The 25,120-nt window shown below is 35.5% G+C and overlaps 2 protein-coding genes across 2 annotated transcripts in view; one reads left to right on the top strand and one right to left on the bottom strand.

Annotated features, from left to right (window-relative positions):
* Positions 1-25,120, top strand: part of TCP11L1 (t-complex 11 like 1) — a 252,619-nt gene that overhangs the window by 102,038 nt on the left and 125,461 nt on the right. The window lies entirely within an intron of this gene.
* CCDC73 (coiled-coil domain containing 73) overlaps positions 1-25,120 on the bottom strand; it is an 81,288-nt gene that overhangs the window by 33,132 nt on the left and 23,036 nt on the right. The window contains exons 2-7 of the mRNA XM_082059030.1: positions 23,725-23,871; positions 12,680-12,751; positions 9,303-9,374; positions 8,455-8,490; positions 7,837-7,911; positions 5,739-5,777 (exon numbers count right to left, since the gene is read on the bottom strand). Of these exons, the coding sequence (XP_081915156.1) occupies positions 5,739-5,777; positions 7,837-7,911; positions 8,455-8,490; positions 9,303-9,374; positions 12,680-12,751; positions 23,725-23,856 (426 nt within the window). The 5' untranslated portion in view covers positions 23,857-23,871. The remainder of the gene's footprint in view (positions 1-5,738; positions 5,778-7,836; positions 7,912-8,454; positions 8,491-9,302; positions 9,375-12,679; positions 12,752-23,724; positions 23,872-25,120) is intronic.

The following is a 25,120-nucleotide window of genomic DNA, read 5'->3' as shown; positions in this document are numbered from 1 at the left end:
AAAATAAGGCCTATGGACATTTGTCTCCAGTTACAAAACAGAAGCAATCTATTGTGCAAATAGCTTTCAGTCTTCTTTGTAAAGCCACCAGTAAAGTACTGTTTTCCTCTTATCGCCTTAAACACATTCCAGCATAACATGGTTTTAATAAACAAGACTTTTTAGGCCATTGCAATACAAACTCAAAAATATTGTGGTGGGTTTTGTTTGTTTGTTGTCAATACTGGAGTGTTCAAAGTATAGGGCCACTGTGATAATCACGGGATTTGAGCACCTGACAGGTGAGGAGAGGCTGAGGGAGCTGGGACTGTTCAGCCCAAAGAGGAGATGACTCCAGGGGGACCTTATCAAGGTGTATAAATCCCAGGTGAGGAGGGAGAAAATAAAGACAATAAAGCCGCACTCCTCCCAGTGCTGTCCACTGACAGGAAAACAGGCAACAGGCATAAAGCCAAACACACAAAACTGCACTTAAACTTGAAGGGAAAAAAGTTACTGTATAGAAGGTTGAACATTGAAACAGGTTGCACAGACAGGCTGCAGAGTCTCTGTTGCTGGAGATATTCACAACCCAACTGGACGTGGTTCCAAGCAGCTCCAGCTGAGCCTGCCTTGGGCAGGGCAGGGTTAGACTGAGCCGTCTCCAGAGACACCAGGCAGCATCACCCATTCTGTTTCTGGGATTGTTAGAAACGACATAGTGCAGGAACAAATAGTAGAGAATCTGTATATTGGACATGCCTAAATAAAAGAATTTCAACATACTTGCTAAAAAATAGAAGTGCATCAACTAATTATAAAGAGCAGTGGTGACTTTGATTTAGATTAGTGAAACTACTGCAGATTAATACCCTAGGCTTCCTAGAAAAAAAAGTAATCTTTAATAAATAATTATTAATTCCTCAGTATCGATTAGCAGTTGTAGTATCTTGAAATATAATTAATTCACTTTAATTCTAGGATTATGTATCTAACTCCTTTTGTAAGCATCTAACACTTCTTTTTAAAGTTCTGTTAACATCTTGGCCTAAGTAATATGTCATTGCAATGAATCCCACAAGACAAGTGTATTTTAGTTTCATGGATTTTACCAATCTCCCTCTCATCTTGTGATGAGGTGACTGAAAAAACATTCAAAGGAATCTTTATTCAGTGACAAATGACACTGATTTTTTAAAAATTACTTGCTATTTGTTATTCTTTCTTTCATATATGCCAAGGTTTTTTGTGTTCCTCTTTATACTGTATTTTTGTTAATAGCTTTGTAGGTATTATTTGGTCAATTGAAAAATGAATTTTCTCTGAAGAGAGTGGGTTAAATTAATTCCTCAAACTATATCCATTTATTTAGACATCTAATCTATTTCTAATCTACAGTAGAGCAACATAGCAATTAAAATGAATTGGGCCAAATTCATTCCTGTGTGTAAATTCAAATTACACCAGGATGAATCTGGCCAGTCTGTCTGGCTTCTGTAAGGCTCCATTTCCATAGAGTAACAAATGCAATACGTGTCTAAGCATCAGAGGATAATAAAAGCTGTTAGTAATCAAAAGAAATGACCAACATAAGGCTAGAAAAACAGGACTATACAATACAAATTTCTCATGTTTTATAAGGTATGAAATTAAACACACTACAGCGAATAGAAAGTCATAATGGAAGCACTGGTTAAGAAACACCACCACTTACAGAATCACTGCAAGGGATGTAGGTTGTGAATGTTCATATTCTTTCTCTTTTTGCTAAGTAAACTGTTGAAGAACTGTGCTTAGCTAATGTTAGCATGTGGAACTTATAATAGAAAAAATAAAAAGGATAACTTTTTCCTGATAGTCATTTAGGTGTATTTATTCTAGGAGACTGAAGAAGAGGGAGGAATCGCTAATTTGAGACTTGTTGCAAGATCTGAGGGGTTTTTGCACTTTCTTTTGCATGGATTTTTCTTAGTGTTGTCCCAATTTCTTTCTTTAGTCAGCAAGCCAGTGTTAGTCCCTCCTCCTCCTCCCTAAAAAAGCAGAAATATGCTTTGTTATTTCATAGGAGTCTTTCCAGTGAGAAAAGGAATTGACCTGCAATATCCTCAAGAGTTTTATTGAGAGCTTACCACTTGCTGAAATATGATTTTTGATGGCAAGGTGCTCTCCAGGCCTAGCACACAGTAAAATAAAAGCCTGAGTTCCTGATTCTTCTGCTCACAGTTAAAAGGTCTTAAAATATTCTTCCATAGAAGATGATCAAGGAGACACTGCAGGACAGGGAGGGTATGACCCTGGCGTTGGAGTAAGATCCACAGAATCTTGGTTCTCCTTCCTAATGTCTGATACTGCAAGAACAGAATTATTGCCCTGCCCTCCACCAGTAATAAAGATAAGCTGGGATGGGGAGTGGAACTGATTATGGCCATATGGTTTGTTGAGGCACAATGATTTCTTGGTGGAACTAGACCAGAGAAATAGCTCAGGGTCAGGTAGGTGACCGAAGGAAGACAAAGAGGGAATTGCTCATATCTCAAAGATATTCTGGAAATGGAGTCACTAGTCAGAGTTACTCAGTGAAGCAGAAGGTGGTAACTGGGAGGTGAAAGTGTCAGAGAAACAAATAAGTTGCAGTGGCAACCTAAGGTGAGATCACGTGAAAATTATGCAAAGAGTTACCAACTGTAAATCTTCAAAACAGGAATTTTTCTCCACGATAGTCCTTTAATTTCCACCATTTCTCTACTTTAAAATAATGATTTCAAATTTATACTGTACCACTGCCTTCTCACTGTATTTTTAAGCAACATAGTATAGCTACTGGCAAAATTCTAAAAAAAAATGTGTAAAGGAAATAAAAATAACATTCCTAGCTTGGATTATTAATAACAAACCAACTTTCAAAATTACATTTAGCCTTTTATAGGAATTTCTTTTTCATCCATTTGGCAACTATATCTGTATTAGAAGACTAAGTGGTGGCAGGGCAGTGCTTGGGAAATGCCTCAAGTGTCCCTGACACATTTTGGCTTGTGCCAAGTAGCACCGATGTGAGCAGTTCCTGGGCACAGCTCAGGCTCCCATCTGCTGGGAGCAACGTGCGTTATTCGGATGCAGATCCCCTCATCTGAAGAGCAGCAGAGTTTAATGAACCCAAACCATTTCATACCATTTGACTCCAGCTTCACTAAATGGTCTCACAAACATTTCATTTACCAATATAAACAGAGTCAGCAAGTGAAACTGGACTAATTACCAGAGGCACTCACCCCATCCACTTCACTCATTAACAATGATACACTGAATCATTACCTTGTAAACAGGGACGTCTCCCCACTGACTGCACAGGGATCTTGCACTCCACATTTGCTCTTCTGAACTGCACACAAGATTTGATCTCTAAACTAGCTAATATTAGCCTTAATGTCATCCTTCTTTTTTTTATATTTCAGCACCATGACACATATTTAAGATTTAGGTCCTGCAAAAGACAACTCTAAATGCTGACTCTCTCAGACAATTCCACGATCAGCTAATGCAAGTTAACAAGGGAATACATGAACAGATGAACTTTTATTCTACACTCAGAAAGTTCCAGCATTCTACATGATATCATCTCCCAGAAAACTAATGAAGGAGGAAACAAACACCTGACCAAGGCCATTTTCCTCCAGTTATTTTTTTATTTCAGCATCAAGAAAAAGAACACAATAGAGAACCTACACTCTAGCTTATTCCATCGAACAATTAGCTTTGTAGTTACCATCCTGTAGCCTCCTGATTGCTTGAGTACTACTATCCATATACACTGAGGTGCAAAGTGCCTACACCGCACACAACAATCAACACTTACTGTGGAAACAAAGGACAGATGGAAGAAATATAAATCCTTTATTTCTTTGTCTCTGTACAGTCTGTCGATACGGAACAAAAACTTCCAGTATTTCAGAATTCCAGCAGATATCATAAGACTTACATCAGCACCACGATTTTCACATAAACTTAAGTGGATAGCGTGCTGAAATATGGTGTACATGCAATATATTGACATTGCACATGATAGACTAAAAGAAGAGGATTAAAGGAACAAAACCAGAATGAGATGCTCCAAGCTAAGGCGTGCTGGGTCCCCAGCACACACAAGGTACTGCACTGCCTGGCAGGGTTTCCAGGGTGCCAGATATGAACAGCACATCTGCTTACTTTCAAAACAGCAGCCAGGGCATGCGCTAATCTGTCTTTAACCAACTTAAAACTGAAATAGAAAAGGGTCTCAGATACATGAATAGTTTGGAATTTCATCTGTTTTACTTTTAAACATTTTGCCATTTGTGGTAACTGACTAAGAGTGCCACATGGGCCACTACTGCTTTGATCCCTAGAATGCACCATTTATTTCAGTGCAACTACTCAAGGAGTAAAGTTGGGAGAATGTCACCCAGTTTAAAACTGTATTAGCCTGCTACTGTATAAGGTTGTGGGAAATAATTAATTTCTGTTTACCTTGTGGGTTTTTGTTTTAATCATTTCATATCAGAGCATCTTCTACATGCAAAAGAGGATTTCTAATACCTTGTCCTCTCACTCAATACCATTTAACCATACTCTGTCTCAGTCACCGTACCCCAGTGGTTCAGAAATACTCAAATAATCAATTATCAAAAAAGTTTATAAACATAAGAAAGGAAGATATTTGTTTAAGCAGCACAGATGTATTTCCAGCTCATAGAAAAGGTGTCATGATTTAAATATTCTCATTCATACAGAAGACTGAACTTGCAAGTTATGAAAGGTAATATGTGAAATGACCTAAATGTAAGTTCAATAATTTTGTATATTTGAAAGACATTTTTAGATTAGATGTATTTTAAGAATAAATTCAAGTTAAAAGTGAAGTAAAACAAAACACATTTTATGTTGCCTTTGATCTTTAACTTGTAGCCTTATCTCCCAGGTCAGAGGGCACATTATTCAATTTCACCATATTTTGTGTAAAACCACTGTAGCGTTGAAGATGACTTTCAGTACAAATGTCATGGTACTTAAAGCTAAACTGGACCCTAGTTTTTTGAGCTTCTTAATTAAAATCACAGTTTGTAATGGTCTGACAATATTATCTTTATTCTTTCCAGTTGAGCAGCAGCAGAATTTTCAGAGCATTGATTCAATCAAGCTCAGCAATGTTTCTGCAGCTCACTCTTTCACTTCCTAAAACGGACAACAGGGTTCAGAGCGACTCTGCTGTCAGTCTACCAAAATTTATTCTCTGTGTCAAAGGGAGTAAAGCTGGACTGGATGAAATCTAAACTGTTCAGGGGAACTGATGTTAAGAAGTAATTCTGAGAAGAGTGAAAAAGAGTGAGAGGAAAAACATTACCCGTTTTTCTTAAAAACAAAACTAAGAACGGCTTGGAATTCTCTGTTGCTTCTTTGAGAGGAATATGCTAGATCCTCTAAGGTTAATACAGCTACATTATTCAAATCACATCTATAAAAAACCCACCTGCACTCTAATCTATAAAGAATATAATAATTATGCTTTAATTCAGGGGGAAAAAAATCCACATGACTAACAGCAGACATTGAACTATAACAAACTAAAGCCATTGTTATTTGAAAGTTTTTCACATTCCAAGCTGATATAATCTCTTTTGGTTATTTGTAACAATTGTCACACAACATGTAGTATTGCATTATACTCTAAGTAACATTTTCTTTTCATAAAAGTTGTTATTTTTTTCCTTTTATTATTTTCTTACCATTTCATTCAGTTTCTTCTGTAAAGTGTATTTTGAAATCTGTAAAATGAAAGATATTAAATTGTAGTTACATTTTTCCCAATGACAACCTGCATATTTAAGTATTCTCATACCAAAGATTTAATTGCATTTATTGCCAATCCAATACAGTAATACTGGTTCTGAATTAGTGATTACACTATTTATTAGATCACATAATTCCACTTCAATATTTAAATTATGTAAAAATGCTTTAGACTGTTTTTTTTTTTTTACTAGAGAAATTTTGAAAAATGAATAAATCCTTGTGTTTTCTGACACATATCATAAAAATAATGTTACAGTCTGTAAACCAGACCCTAAGAAATAAATAGGGCAGAAAACAGATAAAAGTATTCCCTTCAGGTCCTAGAGGAATAGGGATGTTCCCTGTTGGAAAAAAATTCTAGGTAGATAACTCTGAATGGTGGCATAGAAAGACATATTTCAACAATCCTGCATGCTTTAATAAGACTGGCATTTGAAGTCATTAACACTTTTTCATACACCATTGCCATCAGAGAATTTTGACTTGCATAGTACTTAAGATCGCAAAAGCTTTAGTCTCTCTATCTCCAAGAACATTTAAAGAAACATTGACAATGTCTAGAAAGAAATGTCAAAGAACCCAGTGTGTGTAAATCTTCTACAGAAAACTTCATTTCTAGGAAAACTAAGCCCAGAAAACAATCATTTTAATGTAGAACTCTGACTCTCTGGGTAGAGAGGGCTACAAAACCAAGTTACAAATTCTTTACTCTTTTTCCAGGCTGATTTCCAAACTATATTTCTAGGTTCACAGGTTCATTGTGACTCCCTGCTTTCTCAAGTCACAACGGAATTTCCTAGATCTGAACTATACTGTTACACAAATGTTTGATCTGTGTACATTAAACATTTAATGTTAAGCTTTTTTTTTTTTTTTTTTTTTTTTTTTAATTTCTGTTTTATCTTACAAAAGAAAGACCAGTGGAATCTTCCATTACTCTTGCTGTCCACATATTATGTTCAGCAGACCATAGAGGGATATTCTACATCATCTGTGATATGCCAAGGTTCAAACAAGGCAACAAAATCCTTACAGCTATTGCACAGGCAACCAGCCATGGGAATAAATTCCATTTGCTCCTAAAATACCTTCAGTGCTAACTGATAATGATTAAACAAACAGCCTGATACCAAGTGAATGCATCCCATAAGAGAATGTTAATAAGAACCAAACATGCCACAAAATCATGGGTTATGCAAAATCCATTAGAACCATTTTGTTTTCATTATTATTATCCCACTCAGTTTTGGGTAGAAAAATAATTAGTTCCTGGCAATACCTGAAATCTGACACTGCATTACAATGCTAATTCTCTTCTGTGATGAACAAAAACCTTCAGAGTTCTACTCTTTTAATCAGTTTTCTACATATCTGCCTTGGACTTTAAAAGAAACCCAAATATTCGCTATGCTCCTATGTCTTCCACTAATTCAAGTAGCCATGAATCAGAGTCACAACTGCTCCAGCAAAACGTAGTGATATAAAATACTACACAGAAATAACACCAAACCACACCAGAATAAATTGTGTGTTTATCTGACAATTCTATAGACAAACAGGCATTGAAAGCCCATGGGTTAAGTGGTAAATACTGAAACCTCCTAGTGAAACAAAGGAAAATATTAAAAAGAACACACGTAGCACTGTGACTTGGAGACCCAGTGTGAATTTCTGTTTCTGTGTAGCAATCCAAACCCAGAGTTTCCAGACAGGTGAGAAGCAAGAACAGAAAGGAAAAGGAAGAGTGTGGAAATCAAAAGAAAGGACACTTCACATGCTATTTGGACTTTCATTGAGTCTGCAGCTCTCCTGGGAGAGAATCACTTTAGCTGGAAGGGTTAGAGTAGTCTTGGCACTGCAGACCAGACCAGACACTCCGTGTTAGAAAGTGAGGTGTACATATACTAGAAAGATTAAATGAGAAGGCCTTAAAGACCCTCTTAAAAACAACTATGTTCTTACCAGTGAAAAAAAATGAAACCAAGCCACTTGCATACCAAGGAAAGATATTTAACAAAAATAATAGTTTACCTGTAATGCTTTTAATGCTTCTTTCAGTCCATCGATTTCTTTTTCTTTTGTTTCTACAGCAAGTTGATATTTTCCCTTTCAACAAAAGCTGTACTTCAGGATTTGGGTAGAATAAGTGCATTTACAGCAAGAATTTATCAACAAGCATGTTACGAAAGTAAAGCACTACTCTGCTATAACGGAATGATTCATTAGTGAATCATTTTAATATGTACATATATATTGCTATAAAAAGAACAGTGAAAACACAATAGTATATTCTCACCACTTACGACTAGTCAGCAAAGCTTTTGACTATTTGTCCCAAACCCCCCAAAATAAAGCAAATTTTGTATAGCTTCAACATAGAACTACCACAGAACACTTCCTCCTTACCAGATTTTTAGCATAACCAGATTTTAAAGCAAAGTTTCATAAGTAATCAAAGTTCTATAAACAAAAAACCCCAAAGTAAAAAAATATTATAAAGGAACTTCTTTGCAAAGACCATAGCAGGAAAATTAATTTAATTGTAATATACTTTATACAGAGAACATGTTCAGTAAGTTGTATAGCATTATCATTTGCTTATGTGCTTCACTGAATGACAAAAACCCAAATAACTTTAACATAGAGTACCTTTTCTTCTTCCATGGCAAATACTCGTGCCTGAAACTTCATTGTCAGTGGAAAAAAAAAGAAAAAAAAAGAAGAAGAAATCAATAGAGCATGTGGGATTAATTTTATTCATGCAACTTGACAAGACAATCTAGTTACATCCTGCACAGCGTATTTCCTGTTGGTTGTTGGTTTTTTTTTTCCTTTAACTACTGTATCTACAGGGTCACAAGCAGCAAGCTTGTAAATCACTAAAAACCTAATTGCCTGTCAATTTCTTTTTTGCGTGACACACTTGTGATGTAGCATTAGGGATAAATTCTTCATCACTATGTGCCACAGTTTCGGTTTCTATGACTGTTCTCTGCAAGTTCTTTCAGCGCTGATATTTGTTGATCACATATTGCAGAGAAAAAAAGCCCACAATCATGACTTGAAAGACTGAAACACACTTTCAAAAGTTGAACAGAATAAGTTATGTGGCACATTTTTTACCATGGTCTATGAATCTCAACTTGCAAAAGATATGCCATCTTGGAGAGAGGGGAAAAAAATGACACAAACCCCCAAACCAAAACAAACAACAACAAAAAACAAACCATTAAAAAATATTAAAAGCAGCATTATCTTCTTCAGGAATTTTTGAAAAAATAAAAATGAAAAATCCCAGGAAGAATGGCTTAGTGGAAAGAATGCCAAAATACAGGCACTATACTGTGTCTAGAATATAGATAGATAATTTCTTTGAGCTGTATATTGTAATATTTTATATGCAACATGAAAATATTTTAATACCATCTGATAACGTGCTATAATGCCATCGTATTTTAAAATGTTGTTGTCAAAGCTAGGTGGCCTTATTTTGCTACCTGTTTTTTAAAAGCTGCCATAGCTTCTTTGTTTTGTTGGTGCAACGTGTCCGTCTGATGCTGCAGAGTTTCCTGTTCATGTGAAACAACAATAGCGTGTTTTAGGTATTATCTTAGTGCAAACCATACATATAGTACTTCGAGAAAAAACACTGATTCCTTGTGAAATGTTTTTAGAAAGACATGATTGATTAAGAACAAAACCTGAAGACTAAAAAGATACATTTGTTAACTGGTAATTGCTCTTTTTTGTAGCAGCTTCTCTTTAATTCGTAACAGGCAACAATTCTCACCTCTGGAATTCAGATTTGTTGTTGCTAGGACTCATAAAAGCAACTCTTACCCATCCTATCAACCTGCAGAAGTAATCCAACACCCACTGCCATCTGAAAGCAGCATCTTGACACAGTTCCAGGTAGTTAAAACAGAATTTTATCTCCATTTTTAAAATATAATCCCACTAAAACATAACAATCTATTATACTGGGTTTAGTTAAATTTTAGTCATTTAACAAACTACATGGCAGAGTCAAAGGGCAGCAGAAAAAACTAAGCATAAGGTGATAGCTTAAGATTTTTATCATCCTACTGACTGGCCTTACTCTTATCCATAAAAAGAAGCAAATTATTTAAAGATGTACTATTATTTTTGTTATTGTTTCATATCAAAATCTCACAGACTAGTAACTACACTCCGCAAGTCAGGAATCTTTAACGCCTTTAAGCACCATGTTCCTATACAAGACAGGAAAAAACAAACATAACAAAACCACAAAGCTAAATACAATTGAGGTGAAGTAATATGGAAGATATGTAAAATCAGGGGGATTTTTTACATTCTAGACACTAAAAAGTATTAGGTAAAGGTAGTCAAGAGGCTCTGTCCTCGAGCAGTTATTTCAAAATATAGATGAGTGTTTAGCTAAGAAATCTTAGTGCGAAATAGGGAACGATTAAGTCATGACTGCGCAAAAATAACTAGAGATTGACACTACTGAAGAATGGCTGGGAAAAGATCAATTGATCATTGGTTTCACACACAAGAAGTCTAATGTCTTCTCCTGACTAAAAAGAGGTATTCAGAGCTTTTCAGACATAAAGCCCATTTCAAAATTGGTGTTTTCTCCAGGAAACTGGTGTAGCTTTCAGTAAGCGAGAGCTGTTGCCTTTTGATACAAGAAAAACAAGAATCCACAGAGGTGAGGTGCTTTATATTCAAGTACATATTCATTAGTTGTAAGATGGGTAAAGTTTTGATTTGCCTCTAGCAGACAGATACAAATATTTGAAAATGTGAAGATCAAAATCTGAGGAATGTTTTCAAGGTGTCACCTAGAGCTGAGTTCAAAGACCCAGGTTGTCTGGTGGGTAAAGGGCTCACCAGGTGCTCCAGGGAACCAGCAACAGTGAGGGCAGCTCAGCTCTTCTCAGCGGAGTGTTCCTACCCGCCACAGGATTACAACTCTGCGTCCACAGGGCTGCCATATTAAGATGACACTTCTCTAGATTCTAGGAATTCAAGCCAGTTTTGTCACTGATGTAATTGGTAAGTGGAAAAAAGCATTACTGACCTCTTCATAACATATCAGTTTTCCTTGTACTGTATATTCAAGGGATGTGTTTTACTCTAAGAAAGAGACTAGGAAGATTCTACAAATATTCATTTCCTAACAGTCCTCATGGCTGAGACTATTAAATAAAACAATTATATATAACTTTCTCAGAACTTCAGTTTTGGAACAAGTTTTCCATATGGATGTGTGGTGCAGGGAGAGTGAAGAACAAAGTTACTTTTTAAAAATATACACGAAATCACCTTTCCTATCAGTATAATGATTATGCTTATTAGATTTTCAAGAATATTATCTCCAGTAATTCTGTTTTACCTACTCTAGCATATGTTGTTTCAAGAGCAGCAACAGTATTCATAAAATGTAGACAAAGATCTGCTTTAAAATTGTAATCTTAAACCAGAAGCTTAGCTTAAGTCATGTCTTTATTTTAAAGTAGTTTGCTACATTTAAGGAAAAATAAAATATATACTGAGTCACAGAAATATTGACCGAAATGGATATCTCTGAAGGAAAATATATAAGAGAACCTTTGATAAGCCAGGGGAAGCTGTTTACTTACTGAACTACTACTGAGGTCAATGTGATTCTGCATTCAGAAACCATCAGGTCACAAATTCAATTTAAATGCCATACTCAGCATTTTCATCTTACTGGAATCTCCAGAACCAGAAAACTCTCATTCACTTGTTCCTTTGAAGTTCCAGAGCTCTGCACCTGTGTTCACATGAAGCTCCTAAAATCTACAACTCATTGTTGACATTAGGTTTGGCATATGCCTACATTAAATGTAAAGTGCAGGAAAAAAAAAGAGTTCATCTAATTGCCTTTAGGCCACATCTTTATTAATGGTAAATTAAATTGCTGTTAAGGTCTCAGAATGAACAGAAATCGTGCCTTTTGAACCCAGATTATTAGGAACTGCAGTGCCAGGTTAAGAAAAACTAAGAAGGGTTACAAATTGAAAGCACTGTTGCTCTTACAAATAGAAAATGTTTCCTGTTTCTGTGTGCACATATATATCTTTCAGAAAAAAACACATAGTTAGGATTATTAATTTAAAACGGTTAGGATGAACTCCAAGATGAAACAGTCTTCCATTACTACTAAGATGTTAAATATTCCAAGATCAAGGATAGAGCTGAAATTATTGTTTTTTCTGTGATCGTAAAATATACAGGGTGAAGCCTTTTATCTCGTGACCTAGTGACAGGGGTCATAGGTTTGATTGTATTACAAAAGCATAACCTCAGGAGCCCTAACCCTAAGAAGAATGTTGGACTTATTTTACTGAAAACCTCATTCAGAGCATTTAAAGGCTGGCAAACCACTTTTTCAGTATGTCCAACATAAGTTTCTTTTAAAATAATTTTTTCTGAAAAACTGTCACCTCCAAAAGATGCAAGTGAAGTGGTTTGTACCATTGCACCAGCACTTGCACTTGTCAAAGACAAGTGTAATACAGAGAAGACACTGCGCAGCTTCCCCCACACTAATGTGTCAACATGCTTCATATTAAGCTAAATGTCTTATTACTTCAATATTTACATCCCTTTTGACTGAAGATTTCCAGTCATGCCAAATATTATGATGGTTAACCAGATTTCGAGGTTGGGCACACTCCAAATCAATATAAAAGCTACAGAAGTTCATGGATAGACAATAAACTATTGGGTACCACATGCTACTACTGGAAATCAAAATAGCCTGAAAAAGAGGGAACCATACAAAGTCACAATCCATATTAATATTATATTAAAATTAAATCCCAGCAGTTGAAATACTAAAATCACGTAGGAAAGTTACCTTTTGCCATTCAAGTTCCTGTTTCTCTACAACAATTTTACTTATTTGATCTTCATAACTGATCTCTGTTTCCTAGTTAAAAAACAAAAACAAATTTACGTAAGACAGCACCTGCAAATCAAACACCAGCAGAACTTGTGTATTCATACTCTTCTTTTACAGTACAGTACACAGAACAGTATGTGCCTACACACCGCATAGCAAAAAAACCAACAGCTGTCTGAATGTGGTAAAAGAGCAGATGAGTTCAGCTGGTTTGGTCAGAAAATTTGTAGAATAAATAACTTGAAGTCCATAGCAGAAGACCAGGGAGTAGGATTATAGCTGCCTTAATTAGCAGGAACAGTTCCCTCTTCATGCATATTCTCTTCTGCATCTTACAACAAGACCAGACTCAAAGGGAATAAACCAGACTTGACTTGAACATTGTGATGAACCCACTCAAAATGCTGAAATTAGGAGAAAGCAAACCGCAATAAGTGCTTCAAGAAACAATTGTTAGTCAATTATACAGACAATCATATTTAATGAGTCAGAATCTTTGGGACAGTTTAATTATTCAACTCAGTGCATTTGAATCTTTATTCTTTTTGACAACTCCCAGGAAAACTGAAAATTTTATGTCAGTAATTACTTTTGTTATTACAGAAAAAGTGAAATATTTATCATAACCTTCTGTGCTAAGAAGCGTCCTGACCTACCAGATAAAAGTAAAAAGTTGAACAGAGGTCATGGATAATCAACACATTTTCTATAAGATAAGCTACCTGAAAACCTGAGAACATTATTAAAGTCTGACGTTTCTTTCACAATTCAGAAGGTGGACCAGTAACAGCAAAGTGCATTATTTCTCCTGTTCCTGCAGAAGCACTTTGTCAAGAGTCAAACTATTACTGCAAGACTTACCTGCTGATAATCACAGTGGGTGACAATTTATAGGAATTTTTCTGAAACATTCTGGTATTCAAATCAAATTTTCCTAACTGGAGTCAGCTTCCCTTTTGAGCCAAATTTTTATGAGCACTGTCCTCCCTTTACAAATACAATACTCAAAGGAAGAACAACAGGTTCCCCTATCAAACAGTCACACTTCTTGCAGGAACAGTATTTAGGCTTTTGATGTCCATCACAAAAGCAACTCACCGCTGTCCCATTACTGCATACAGTCAAAATAATTAATATCCTTTAAAGACCTAGAGAGCTAGGCTAATGTGTTGTTCTGAGCTTCAACAAGCTAATTTCCTGCCTTTTCTCTGCACACTGATGATCAGCTTGAAAAAGTGACCACGTTAAGGTAAGATTTACTTCTCTTTGATGAATCAGTGTAGTAGCGACATTTATTGAGCTTGTGTGTTGGACACACTCCACCAAGGGTCAAATTGACCACATGAAGGTAAAAGAGAACTCGCAATACTTGAGCCATGTTCTGAGTTACTGTGTGTTGATATATTAAGTGCACCTTTATACTTTTTTTTGAGTTCAAATTCCCCACCAGAGTTTAAAACCCGTACTTTAAACTAACGGAGAAATCAGCACTCTTCAAAAGACTCACACCTCAATGGTCCAGACTACTGCAAAAGAAGCAGCTAGAACTCTAAGGGAAACAGTGACAGCTCAAGGAAAAGGCCATTTATGGATTTCTCTAGTAAAAAATTAAAAGCAGGCCTCAAAAATTATTCTATTGATATGAGATTTTACTTGAAAATTGTACTGAATTGCAATACCATGAACAACTGTTACCATAAGAGAAAAAAAAAAAAATCACCTCTGGCTGAAATAATAAATTTTCTGAAACAGGGAAATAACAGACAGAGGTTCTTCCTCCTTCCACAGTGAAACAGATAACACAAATGTTTGGCTACAAAAAATAAAATACACTGCATCTTTCTTAAAGATAATTCTTTCCTAAACCCAGTACAAATGAGGGTTCCAAGTTTTTAACACAAGGCTATCTACACTTCAACGATCTATGCAAGACTGTTCTAAAGAAGATTTTGCAACCCTTTCTCACTTACTTTGATGTTTGATCCATAGTCCCACTTTACTATCAATAGAAAAAAAAAAGGTAAAATATGTCCCAAGGTGATTTAAAATAGGTTTTTGACATTGACATCTTTTATAGGTTTTAGGGTCAAAACTGACTTCCGTGATTAACAGGCCGTTTACAGGCACATGTGTGGACAGAAGTAACATACACTCCTATCCACAGGAGGTTACTCTGAAGGATTTCAAGAGCTGAGGTATATTTTTAGATCCCACAAGTAAACATTCACATGAATTTTACATATAAAATGTTGAACATACATTTAGCATTAAGATTTGGCTCACAGAGAACTAGAGAAGAGTTCTTCCACTTTTGTTTCTCTGATATGTACCAGTAGAATATAGATAGAGGAGACCTAAAGATTTCATACGCCTTATGCTAAAATTAATAATAATAAAATATATATATATGTATATGTATACATATATGTATATGTGTGTGTGTATATATACACATACACACATATACACATACACACATATACACATACACACATATACACATACACACATATACACATACACACATATACACATACACACATATACACATACACACATATACACATACACACATATACACATACACACATATACACATACACACATATACACATACACACATATACACATACACACATATACACATACACACATATACACATACACACATCAATGCTTCCCTATTCTGCCCTAACAAATAGTACTTCAGAGTTGCAATTAATTTGTTTTCTGATCCTAATCTATAAGTACTGAAAGAAAATACATCCCCCTTAGTTCCCTGGAGTGATAAAAACAAATGAGGTTGACTTACAGCTTTTTATAGAAGTGTAATCGTAATAAATTTATGCCATTAAGCAATAAAAGCTATTAAAGTGATATATTATTAGCAAAAGCCTTGTTCAAAATTTTAAGAAGTAAAGATTACAGAATCTGACCCTTAAGCACACCATGTAAACTATTCCTAAACTAACTGAGATGTACTATTCTTCCCTAACTCCAGACTACATATTCCTACCACTCCCCTGTGCAGACCTGAGCACATGTACGAGTATTTCAGAGACAAAACCAGAACTTTGGTCCAATGAACAACTAAAGAGGGAGGAGGTGGTGAGCAGATACCCCATGGATCAGATCCAGCTTCAAAGAACCCAAAAATCTGTACCAGTGCAGAGCATTTACACAACAAACTTCAAACTGCAACTCGCATCAGAAAAGAAATACAGCTATGAAGATAAAGTGGTAACAGATTAAAATGCTTAATACACGCACTGTGATTCTGACCTCGCTAAAATTTACGGCAAATTTATCACTAATTTCAAGGGTTGTTGGAGATCAACAAGTATCTATCCATATTAAACTCCCTATGAAATAAAGGGAAAAGAATGTCATATTTTAAAGGAGAGCAACACAACAGATACTAGCGTCACAAATTCTTGACAAAGAAAACTTCAAATAAACTGGCTTTACCAAAAAAATGTTACCTAAATGAAACCAAACCTTTGGTGGATATAAAAAGGTCTTTTTTGTGCAAAACAACAAAAAGATTTTATAAACAATGGACCTGACAGACTTTATAATCCAGCATATACATAATTTGAATTTTAAAATATGTAAGTATTTTAAATCCTAATGAGGACACTGAAAATAATGAGGACACTTTGGTGCAGATAATTGGTTTAAAAAAAATTTACAATTGTTCTAAGAAACTGTGTATTAAAATTGAAGACATTAGTAATTTTTATCTCCCATATCCATACCAAGCACTTTACTTTTAACTAAATAAATACATTAAGTTTGAAAACTGCATTAATTTCCATTTCCATTTTAAGTGAGCTGTTTGCTTTGAATACTAAAGAGGGTAAGAACTGAAATTCTAAGTGAACAACCCCCCTCCAATTTACCCCCAAATTATAAAGGAAAATCTGGAAGGTATCAAAAATGTGTATATATGTAACTACCGTTGAAAAAAATAAACATCATAAATACTTAAACTGAGAATGACAATTACATGATAAAAATGTTCTCATGTGAAATCGCTAACAATTATAAGCCTTATCCATCATTTTTACCTCTTTCACATGACATTTATAATTTACCCATTTTGAATTGAAAGCTTTTAAAAGTTGTGTGAAGCACTTAAAAAAAAAGTTCCACCAGCTGTTTAATAAAACAAAAACGTTTTTGTTATACCTAGGAGAATAATATTGTATATAACTTTGATGAGGTATCAAAAAAACCACCAAACCTTAAAAGTGTTCATTTTTTATTAGGTGCCTTAGGACTACACGGATTTAAGTGTTTTTCTAAAAAAGACTACCATAACAATAAAAGAGGAGTAATTTGATGGTTTATTTACTCGTTATAACCTTTCGAAAGTGTCAAGCCTTCTCTAAAGTGTTTGCTTCAGGCTGTAGTTTTACAAGATGGGCTGTGGATTGGTCAAGCCCCCTCGATTCTTGACCCTGAACAGATTTAGGAACAGAGTACAGCTGCCTCATGTCCAAGCAGCCAAAACTGCTGCTAGGTACTTTTATTATCCTTTTCGAACTCATAATCTACCTCCTACAAAATTGCACATCCAATTTCTCATGCAGGTCAATCAAACAGTGGTCAGAGAAACTACAGTTTCTGATGGTTTCGTGCTATAGTCAGATTACCCTTCACCAACTAAACAGTCCAGTGCAACTTTTAGAAGATCACATGAATATCCTTTTTCAGTTTTGTCCCCAGGACAAACGATAAAGAAAGAGAAAATATTTATAAACCAGCTTTAATCTAACTTTAGTTCCTGATGCAACATTTTTCAATCGTAATAGTTACAACAGTCAACCAAAACCCTTAGCAAACATATATTTGGAATTTATTCTTAAAAAAATTCCTTTTTCAGAAGCAGAGAGAAAGAAATGTACACCAACCACCTCTTTTCCTTTGGAAACCTTTCATTGCTCTGTCTTTGATTTCACCACATAGGCGGCAATTGCTCTGTATTTAAATTAATCTCACCTATCTAAATACATCCCTTTAAATGCTTGCATTGATACTTATAATTCTCTTCTCTCCAAGTAATCAGTTCCTAATCAAAAGCCACATTATTTGCTAACACAGAAGTTAAAAGCTCACACACTGCTTACTGACTTGAATGACTATGTTGTGTATGTCAGTCATGAGATCCATAAACTCCTGTAGTGCTTATTCTTTTATATCCATATACTTTTTTTAAAAAAATATCCAGCTCTCCTTGTTTCCATCATTTTGCTAAAAAGTACTCAGGCAAAAAATCCAGTTTGAAGACTGTTTGGATTACTTGTTCTGTGTCCCTGCAGCCTGTGTTAATAGTGTCCTGTTCGCCAACTTCTAGGTAACAAAGAAAAGCCACACGCATTTCTGTTCTGTCTTATTTTAGCATTGTTTCTTCTCCCACCCTTAATTTCCTCTTTTTACTGTAGCCTTTAAGGAAATCGAATCAAGCTCTTTGCCATTCTTATTGTTTGTTAGCAGCTAGAATTGTTCCTTGTGATAAACCTCACCAAAATCTTTCATTTCCCTAGCATCCGCTTCATTTCTGGAAGATGTTTCTGCCTCATGTGCTAAAGTAGTAACTGTCCTTCTCATTAATCGAAACTCCAAAATATAGTATTAAAAAAATTCTTTCATGATTCTATACTTATCCTATGCAACAGCCTGAAGGTAACTTAAAACCAAACTCTTTTTCATTGGGAAGAAAATAAAGAAATAAATACATAACCTTTATTTCTGCAACAGCTCCATTCAATCTCGTGTTTTTGATCACTGTAGATTTTTTCCACAGCGCTGTCCATATAACCACAGCAGGTGCCTCTGGTGCCCTGTTGATCTTTTCTGCTATTCTGCACATCTGAAAGTGGTGGTTCTCCTGCAGAACACACCACCACCAAGGCTGAGCTTTGGGTGTATTGCATTTTTTCTAGGGTTGTTTTTGTTAGTTATTGGTTTGGTTTGGGTTTTTTTTTCTGTTTTTTTTTTTTTTTTTTTTTTTTTTTTTTTTTAGGTCTAGATATAGCACAACCAATATGAGTGTTATGCTCATAACTGGTATGTTCACCACTATTGTATTACCACTAATAACTCCAGTTTAGCCCTTCTGGTTCACCTCTTCTGGTGAGTAATTTTATGGCTTCATCAACTTTCTTCACTTAATATCTTAAAACCCAATTTGCCTTTTGGGCCCAAGTGACATTTGCAAATACTAACCTTACACTTCCACCTTTCATCTCAATACTGAACTCCACTTGCCCATCTTCTCTGTGAAATGCTGCTCAATAGTTGTGTTAGCTCTGCACAGTTACATACATCTCTTCCATTCTGGACAAGAGTAGCTCAGGTATCCTGAGCTGCAACGTTCTACACGGTGCTACACCATGCAGTGCAAAGCCCTTCAGAGCTGCCAGAAGGCAGAGATGCATTTTAGGAATGGGAGAGAGTAGTTAAGGGTGAGCAAAGTCCTCCCTCTAACAAAACCTGGAAACGGGCCACTGTGCTGCTCAACTCTGATTAGAATAGCCAAACCATGGCACAGGTAGAGCATGAGGAATTGAGATAAACTCACTAAAATCTATCCGAAGGGAAGAGCACATCCAGCTCTGCAGAATTAGTGTGAGCTACAGCTTTGGAGAACAGCAACCAGAGAAAACTTGAGATGAGGTGTTGTGAGAGCCACAATGTCTGTGTCACGACAACAGACATCATTCAGGATTTGTCTCTTTCAGCAAATGAGTAAATATGCCTGTATTTTCTTTTTCAGTGGCTGCTCACTGGCCATCAACATGAAAGTGGGTAAGCATAAAAGGAAGATCTTATTTATATCAAAATGGAAGAAGGCAGAAAAGAAGGCAGAAAGGGAAAGAAACCAGGAAAAAAAAGGAAAAAGTAAGAAGGAAGGAGAGTATTAGAGGCAGAGAAGGAGAATTGAGTCAATAGGAGCAAAATGATAGTACCAACCAGCCTGTCCACAACACAGAACTGATCTGAGAAGTCCTGAGACCCCGCAAACCTGTGCATGAGCACAGATACGAAATCCCCTGGCAAATCAGGCACCACATCCTCACCTCCAGTGGCTGATTCCAATAGTGCTTTCCATGTCCTTCAGCTCAGGAAAGGGCGATATTCTATATAGTGCTCAACAGTAAATAGTAGGATGATACCTACCAATAACAAGTCTCTATGGCTTCCATTTACAAAATTCAGGAGTGGATTTCAGGATTTTAAAAGGAAATATTTAAAGACCCTTACATTAAAATATTTATTTAAACAAAGAAAATGTTTTCACAGGTAAACTCAATGCTCTTTGCAACTCTAATGGTCTTTAATACAACATAGTTCTCTTTTATGGTAAAGAAAAATTACCTTGTGAGAAACATGAGAAAATTTAGGACCTGAAAAAAATTCTTAAGAAATATTTTAGTTAAAAGATAAGCACTTCCAAGTTATATCTAGATCATAACTGCTCAACAGAAAAGAGCAAAATTTATTCTTTGTAATTTTTACTAAGCAGAAAAGTATCAAATCAAATAAACTCGAGGCCCAAATGACAGAATCTACAGTATCAGCAAGACTTTGTGGTGTCCCATCTGACACCAGAAGGGCCTCAACAGGTGCTTGTTTTTAGGTATAGAGTTAGGTCACTGAAAATTGTCCTTTGCATCAAAGGAAAATGTTAGTAACATTTTAAAAGCAGTCACTAAAATGTAGCTTTCTCCTGTTCAGCTAATCAACACCTCCACTGCTTCAACTGCTACCAATGATACCCATATCCCCAGGGTATTAGAATACGTTTATGTGGAAGGATTTCCTTGATTTCTTACATTTACAAGCTTTACTGGCTAAGGATGTTTTTCTGTATCTAGTAGAAAAAAGAAAATAATCCAGTAAACAAAATAGGTGCTTTCTTGTCCTTGCAAACATTATCTTTAAACTTAACGTCATTGCATTGTACTTCAGAAAGCATGAAAGACTCCCAATTAGACCTGCTATACGACAACTTGATACTGTTAAAATCCATTACATTTATCCCTTATGATAAGGATTGACTCGTACTACTCAAGAACTCAGCTGATCACAGAACAAGGCTGAGAGACTTTGGAATAAAGTGAATGGGATATTCCTCACTAAAAATATCAAGGCTTGACAAGTGGGAAAGCTAAACCGGCAAAGCCACAGAAGGATATTCAAACATTGGAGTGTGAAGTGATCCTTGAGGAATGGGGGGGAAAGAGTAAAATCATTTTTTGTAGCTTCTCATTACATACATGCTGAGTCAGTTCATATTAAGAACAAAGACTGTCAATAGGTAAAGCAATAAAGTGAAGCTGTATCAAGTATAGTAATTTAAGCAATGTATTCTCCAGAATCAACACTCACAGTCAGCACTAACTGGGATTTCATCTGTAAAATAGCAGAAGAGTCAAAGAAAAAAAAAATAGAATTATGAGCAACCCCTCTAAATTATTGTTCTTTCGAGAGTTTAACTACAGCTACATGTTTAGACAACAAAAGAAAAACACAGATAGATACTCTGAAGTAACAGAATGCATTTAATTAAATAATCACATTCAGAAAAATGAAAATTCTGATTTAAAATAGTGCGGGTTGTATCAAGTGTCTCAGAATATTTTAATACTTAATTGTTTTGTGTTTAATTTTTAATCTAACTTCATACAGATAATTCCATCTGCAAATTTATTTTTATTAATTTGAATTTATACTGCAGTTCAACCAACCATTCAGGACAGTTTATTAAACTCAAAATACTTGATAGTTCCTGTCCTGAAGAGACTCCTGTCTAAGTGACAAGCAAGACCAACAAAGGGAAGAGAAACAGAAGCAAACAGAGGTAAAATATCTTGTCTAAGGTCAAGCCACAGGTCAAAGACAAAACTGAGAGTAAAGTCCACTAGACCAGGCTACACCAGCTCCATCAGGCTATCAATCTACTACGAGCCCCAGAGAAACCAGCAGAGCTTTAACTCCAGCTTGACTTTTTTTTTAGCGGATGATATAGTTTAAATTAGCGTGGTTTATTCTTGTCCATGGAGAAACTACCATGGTGCAAGACAAGCGCTATAACTCTCTGAGTTAGTGGTGTATTTTGGTATTATGCACTCTTTTTTCTCAGGGTTGATGATAAATGTATAGAATAACCACATGATGTTTGGATTTGAAAGAGATTCATAGCTAAAATCAGAAGAGGATTTGGTAGCATCATTTTTAAAGCAAAAAACATCCATACAGAGTTCTACTTAAAAAACTAAAAATACGCTATGCATGGCTGTATTTTATAACACTTGCTTCTTCAAAATATTAATGTTTTATATTTCAGTTTTCAAACACACTAAGCAAGCAGCCCTGATTTGATTGTTAAAGCAAAGCAAATAACAAAAAGGCATGCAGGATACTTTAGGATTTCAAATTGATGATCTAGTAAAATGTTTAACTTTTTTTTTTTTAAACTTAAAATACTTAAATTTGTAACTACAAGCAGGTACTTTTTCCTCCTTTTTTAGGATTAAGGAAGACACAGATGTTTTCGAAATTGAGAGACATGTCAACTATGGAATTAGCTCTTGGCATTAGCATTGTTTTTGAAACTAAAACCAATGCTAAGCCAAAAAATTCTCCCACTCCTGAGGCGACCTTGTATACAAATCAGTCACCCCTGTAGTAACATAGATACAAGAGAGACAAAACTAAGAAATCTCAAAAGCTGAAACTCCATAGCATAAACATTTAAGCTCTGACCAAGTGCATTAAAATGCAAAGTTGAGTTACCAGTGTAAATTAGATTTAGCTAACAGATCTTATAAGGAAAAGTAGACTCCGATATTTATTATAACAGTTAAATTTTTCAGATTTTTACATACAAAAATAGAATTGCCTAAATGCTACCATTGTAACAAAAGTCTATGGATCAGACCATGGTGAATTTCAACAATACTGGACCAAGAAAGTAGGATTGTGCAGCTCTTTTCTTTATATATATATATATATATATGTATTTTTTTTTTTATGTCAGTCATTCTTTTGCTTATGGTTTTTAAAGAGAGGATTAGAGCATTTAACTTAGATCACATAAACCAAGCATGTCATCAACACTAATATTTTTAAAGTAATAATACACATCTTTTGAATAGGTCAAACTCATCAAATGCAGAAAGATATACTTCAGGTCTTTAAAAAAATACAATAGTTAAGAAACGCTAAGGGGAGAAATAGAAACAAATGTTTACACACTGAAAAAGTAACTACAGAAAAATATAACTGAAAAATTAACCACAATAAAAGGTGGCCGCCTTTGACAGTGCAGAAACATTCTTGCTTTAGTACTACAAGATTATTCAACACATATTTCAGAAACAAAACACACCACGCCCCCCCCGTACTAAATATACTGTTATTGTAGGGGTCCAGCTTAATAGTTTAGCAATTTTAAAATAGTGAAATAAAGTGGATTTGGTTATTGCAGTAGCTATATGCCCTTTCAGGGGCTGAAAAGCACAAGTAAACAGATAGAAATAAGTCAAACCCGTTGCTTTTCCGGCAACTGGTAAATCAGTCTATTAAATGAGAAAGACTTATGGACATGGCTATGACTTGGATTCTTTCTTCCCTTTTCTTAGCAAAGGCTGCCCTTCAAAAAAAGAACTACAATGAAATACAGAAAGTTAAGGTAGATGACTTTTGTCAACAGCTTGGTGATCAAATGTACCAACTTTCTACATTATTATTAGAAAGTCAGATTGATTCCCATGCAACCCTGTTGTCCTTGTGCTGTCCACAGAGACATTTCTAAAACAGACATTGCCTAAATCTATGATATTAAAAAACAGCAAAAAAAATCCCAGTTCATGAATTACTTAAAATACAGCATGAAGTTTACCCACATTTATGCAGCATTTTCTGTGATTATATACAAGGAGACAGAAATAAGACAAAGAAACACTATAAAACAATATAAACACATTTACCCTTCTTATACGTAGTTCTTCTATCGCCTCCAATAAGCTTGTTTTAAAGTCTAACAGTCGAATGGAAAGTAATGTCTCTGATGGACTTTGAAGAGTAGAATCAAGAGCCTGGGTTTTAAAGTCTTCATCCATTCTTAGAACTTGTTTCTGAAAAATAAAAACTCATATTTTTCTCTCCAGTTTATCTATGAGAGAATATTCAAACTGCAAAACTTGCAAATGTGGAAGCAAATTGTTTTCATAAAGAGTAAAACTAATTGCCACAGCCATTATGCAACTAACAATATTTTCATCTTAAATTAGTGAAATGTTGTGAAAGGAAGCAAACAGCTTCATCGATAATTCACCACATCCATTTGGTTTCACTCTATTTTTGGCTTGGTTTTCATTTTAAACACAAATAAGCATGGAAAAGGAAGTAGTACAGTTGTTTTGGGGCTTTGTTTTATTGTTTTTCCCAGAGCTACTGCCCTGCACTGGCATGAATATACTACAACTATCCCATCAGACCATGAAAGAGTATAACCCTACCTACCTCAGGATTTCAAACATCACAAGACAGACTCAATTTTAAAGACCTTCAGACTGTCTTGAAATGATGAACTGAAGGTAGTATCCATGGTTTCTGCTTCTGAATTTTAACAAGCAAACATTTTGGTTCTGCTCCCACAAGAACAAGTATCAAAGCGTTGTTCTCTAAGTAGCTACATTGTCTGGTGTCAAGCAAGGACTTACACTAACGTAAGACCCGTGTGTCTCTGTAAGGCCAAAGCTTGTTAGGAACAGAGATGACCACAATACTTAGCCAGCATTTCATTGACAAAAAGATAACAACCGTACATATTACAGCTGTACTTCTCCAGATCTTTTTTTTTTTTTAATATACTTGAGACTGAATTTCCACCAATCCACTAGAATACATAACGTTATCCCTTCCCAGAGACACCCCGTGTGTGTTGCCGTACTAAGAGGTGAAGAGGTAGGGGCAGCGCACAGGAGTTACGACTGACCTGGCCGCTGCCACAGGACCCTGAGGAAGGAATTCCTGTCCTGCAGGAAGAACAGAGACCTGGTCTGTATCACGGGGCCATAACAACCACAAATCAGGGCTCACCACTTTTTCTGCTGTTGTCTAAATAAAACCCTCACATAGATCAAATTTAAGCTGCTTGGTCACAGATAACAGACTGTTTCCCTGCTTAGTTGCCCCACCACAAAAGTCATTCAAAGTTACTGAAATAACAGTTTTGCTACAAACGGGAAAATCAGGCTCATTTTTGTCTTCCATCTTAAAACCCATGACTAATATTCAACTGGTCAATATGAACCATTTATATAAGTTCTTTAGTCAGTGTCAAAATGCATATATTTGAAAGACTTTTGAAGAGGTTGCAAA

Source organism: Streptopelia decaocto (assembly GCF_964273445.1).
Source record: "Streptopelia decaocto genome assembly, chromosome: 7".
Taxonomy (NCBI): Eukaryota; Metazoa; Chordata; class Aves; order Columbiformes; family Columbidae; genus Streptopelia; species Streptopelia decaocto.
This window is presented reverse-complemented; position numbering and strand designations above follow the sequence as displayed.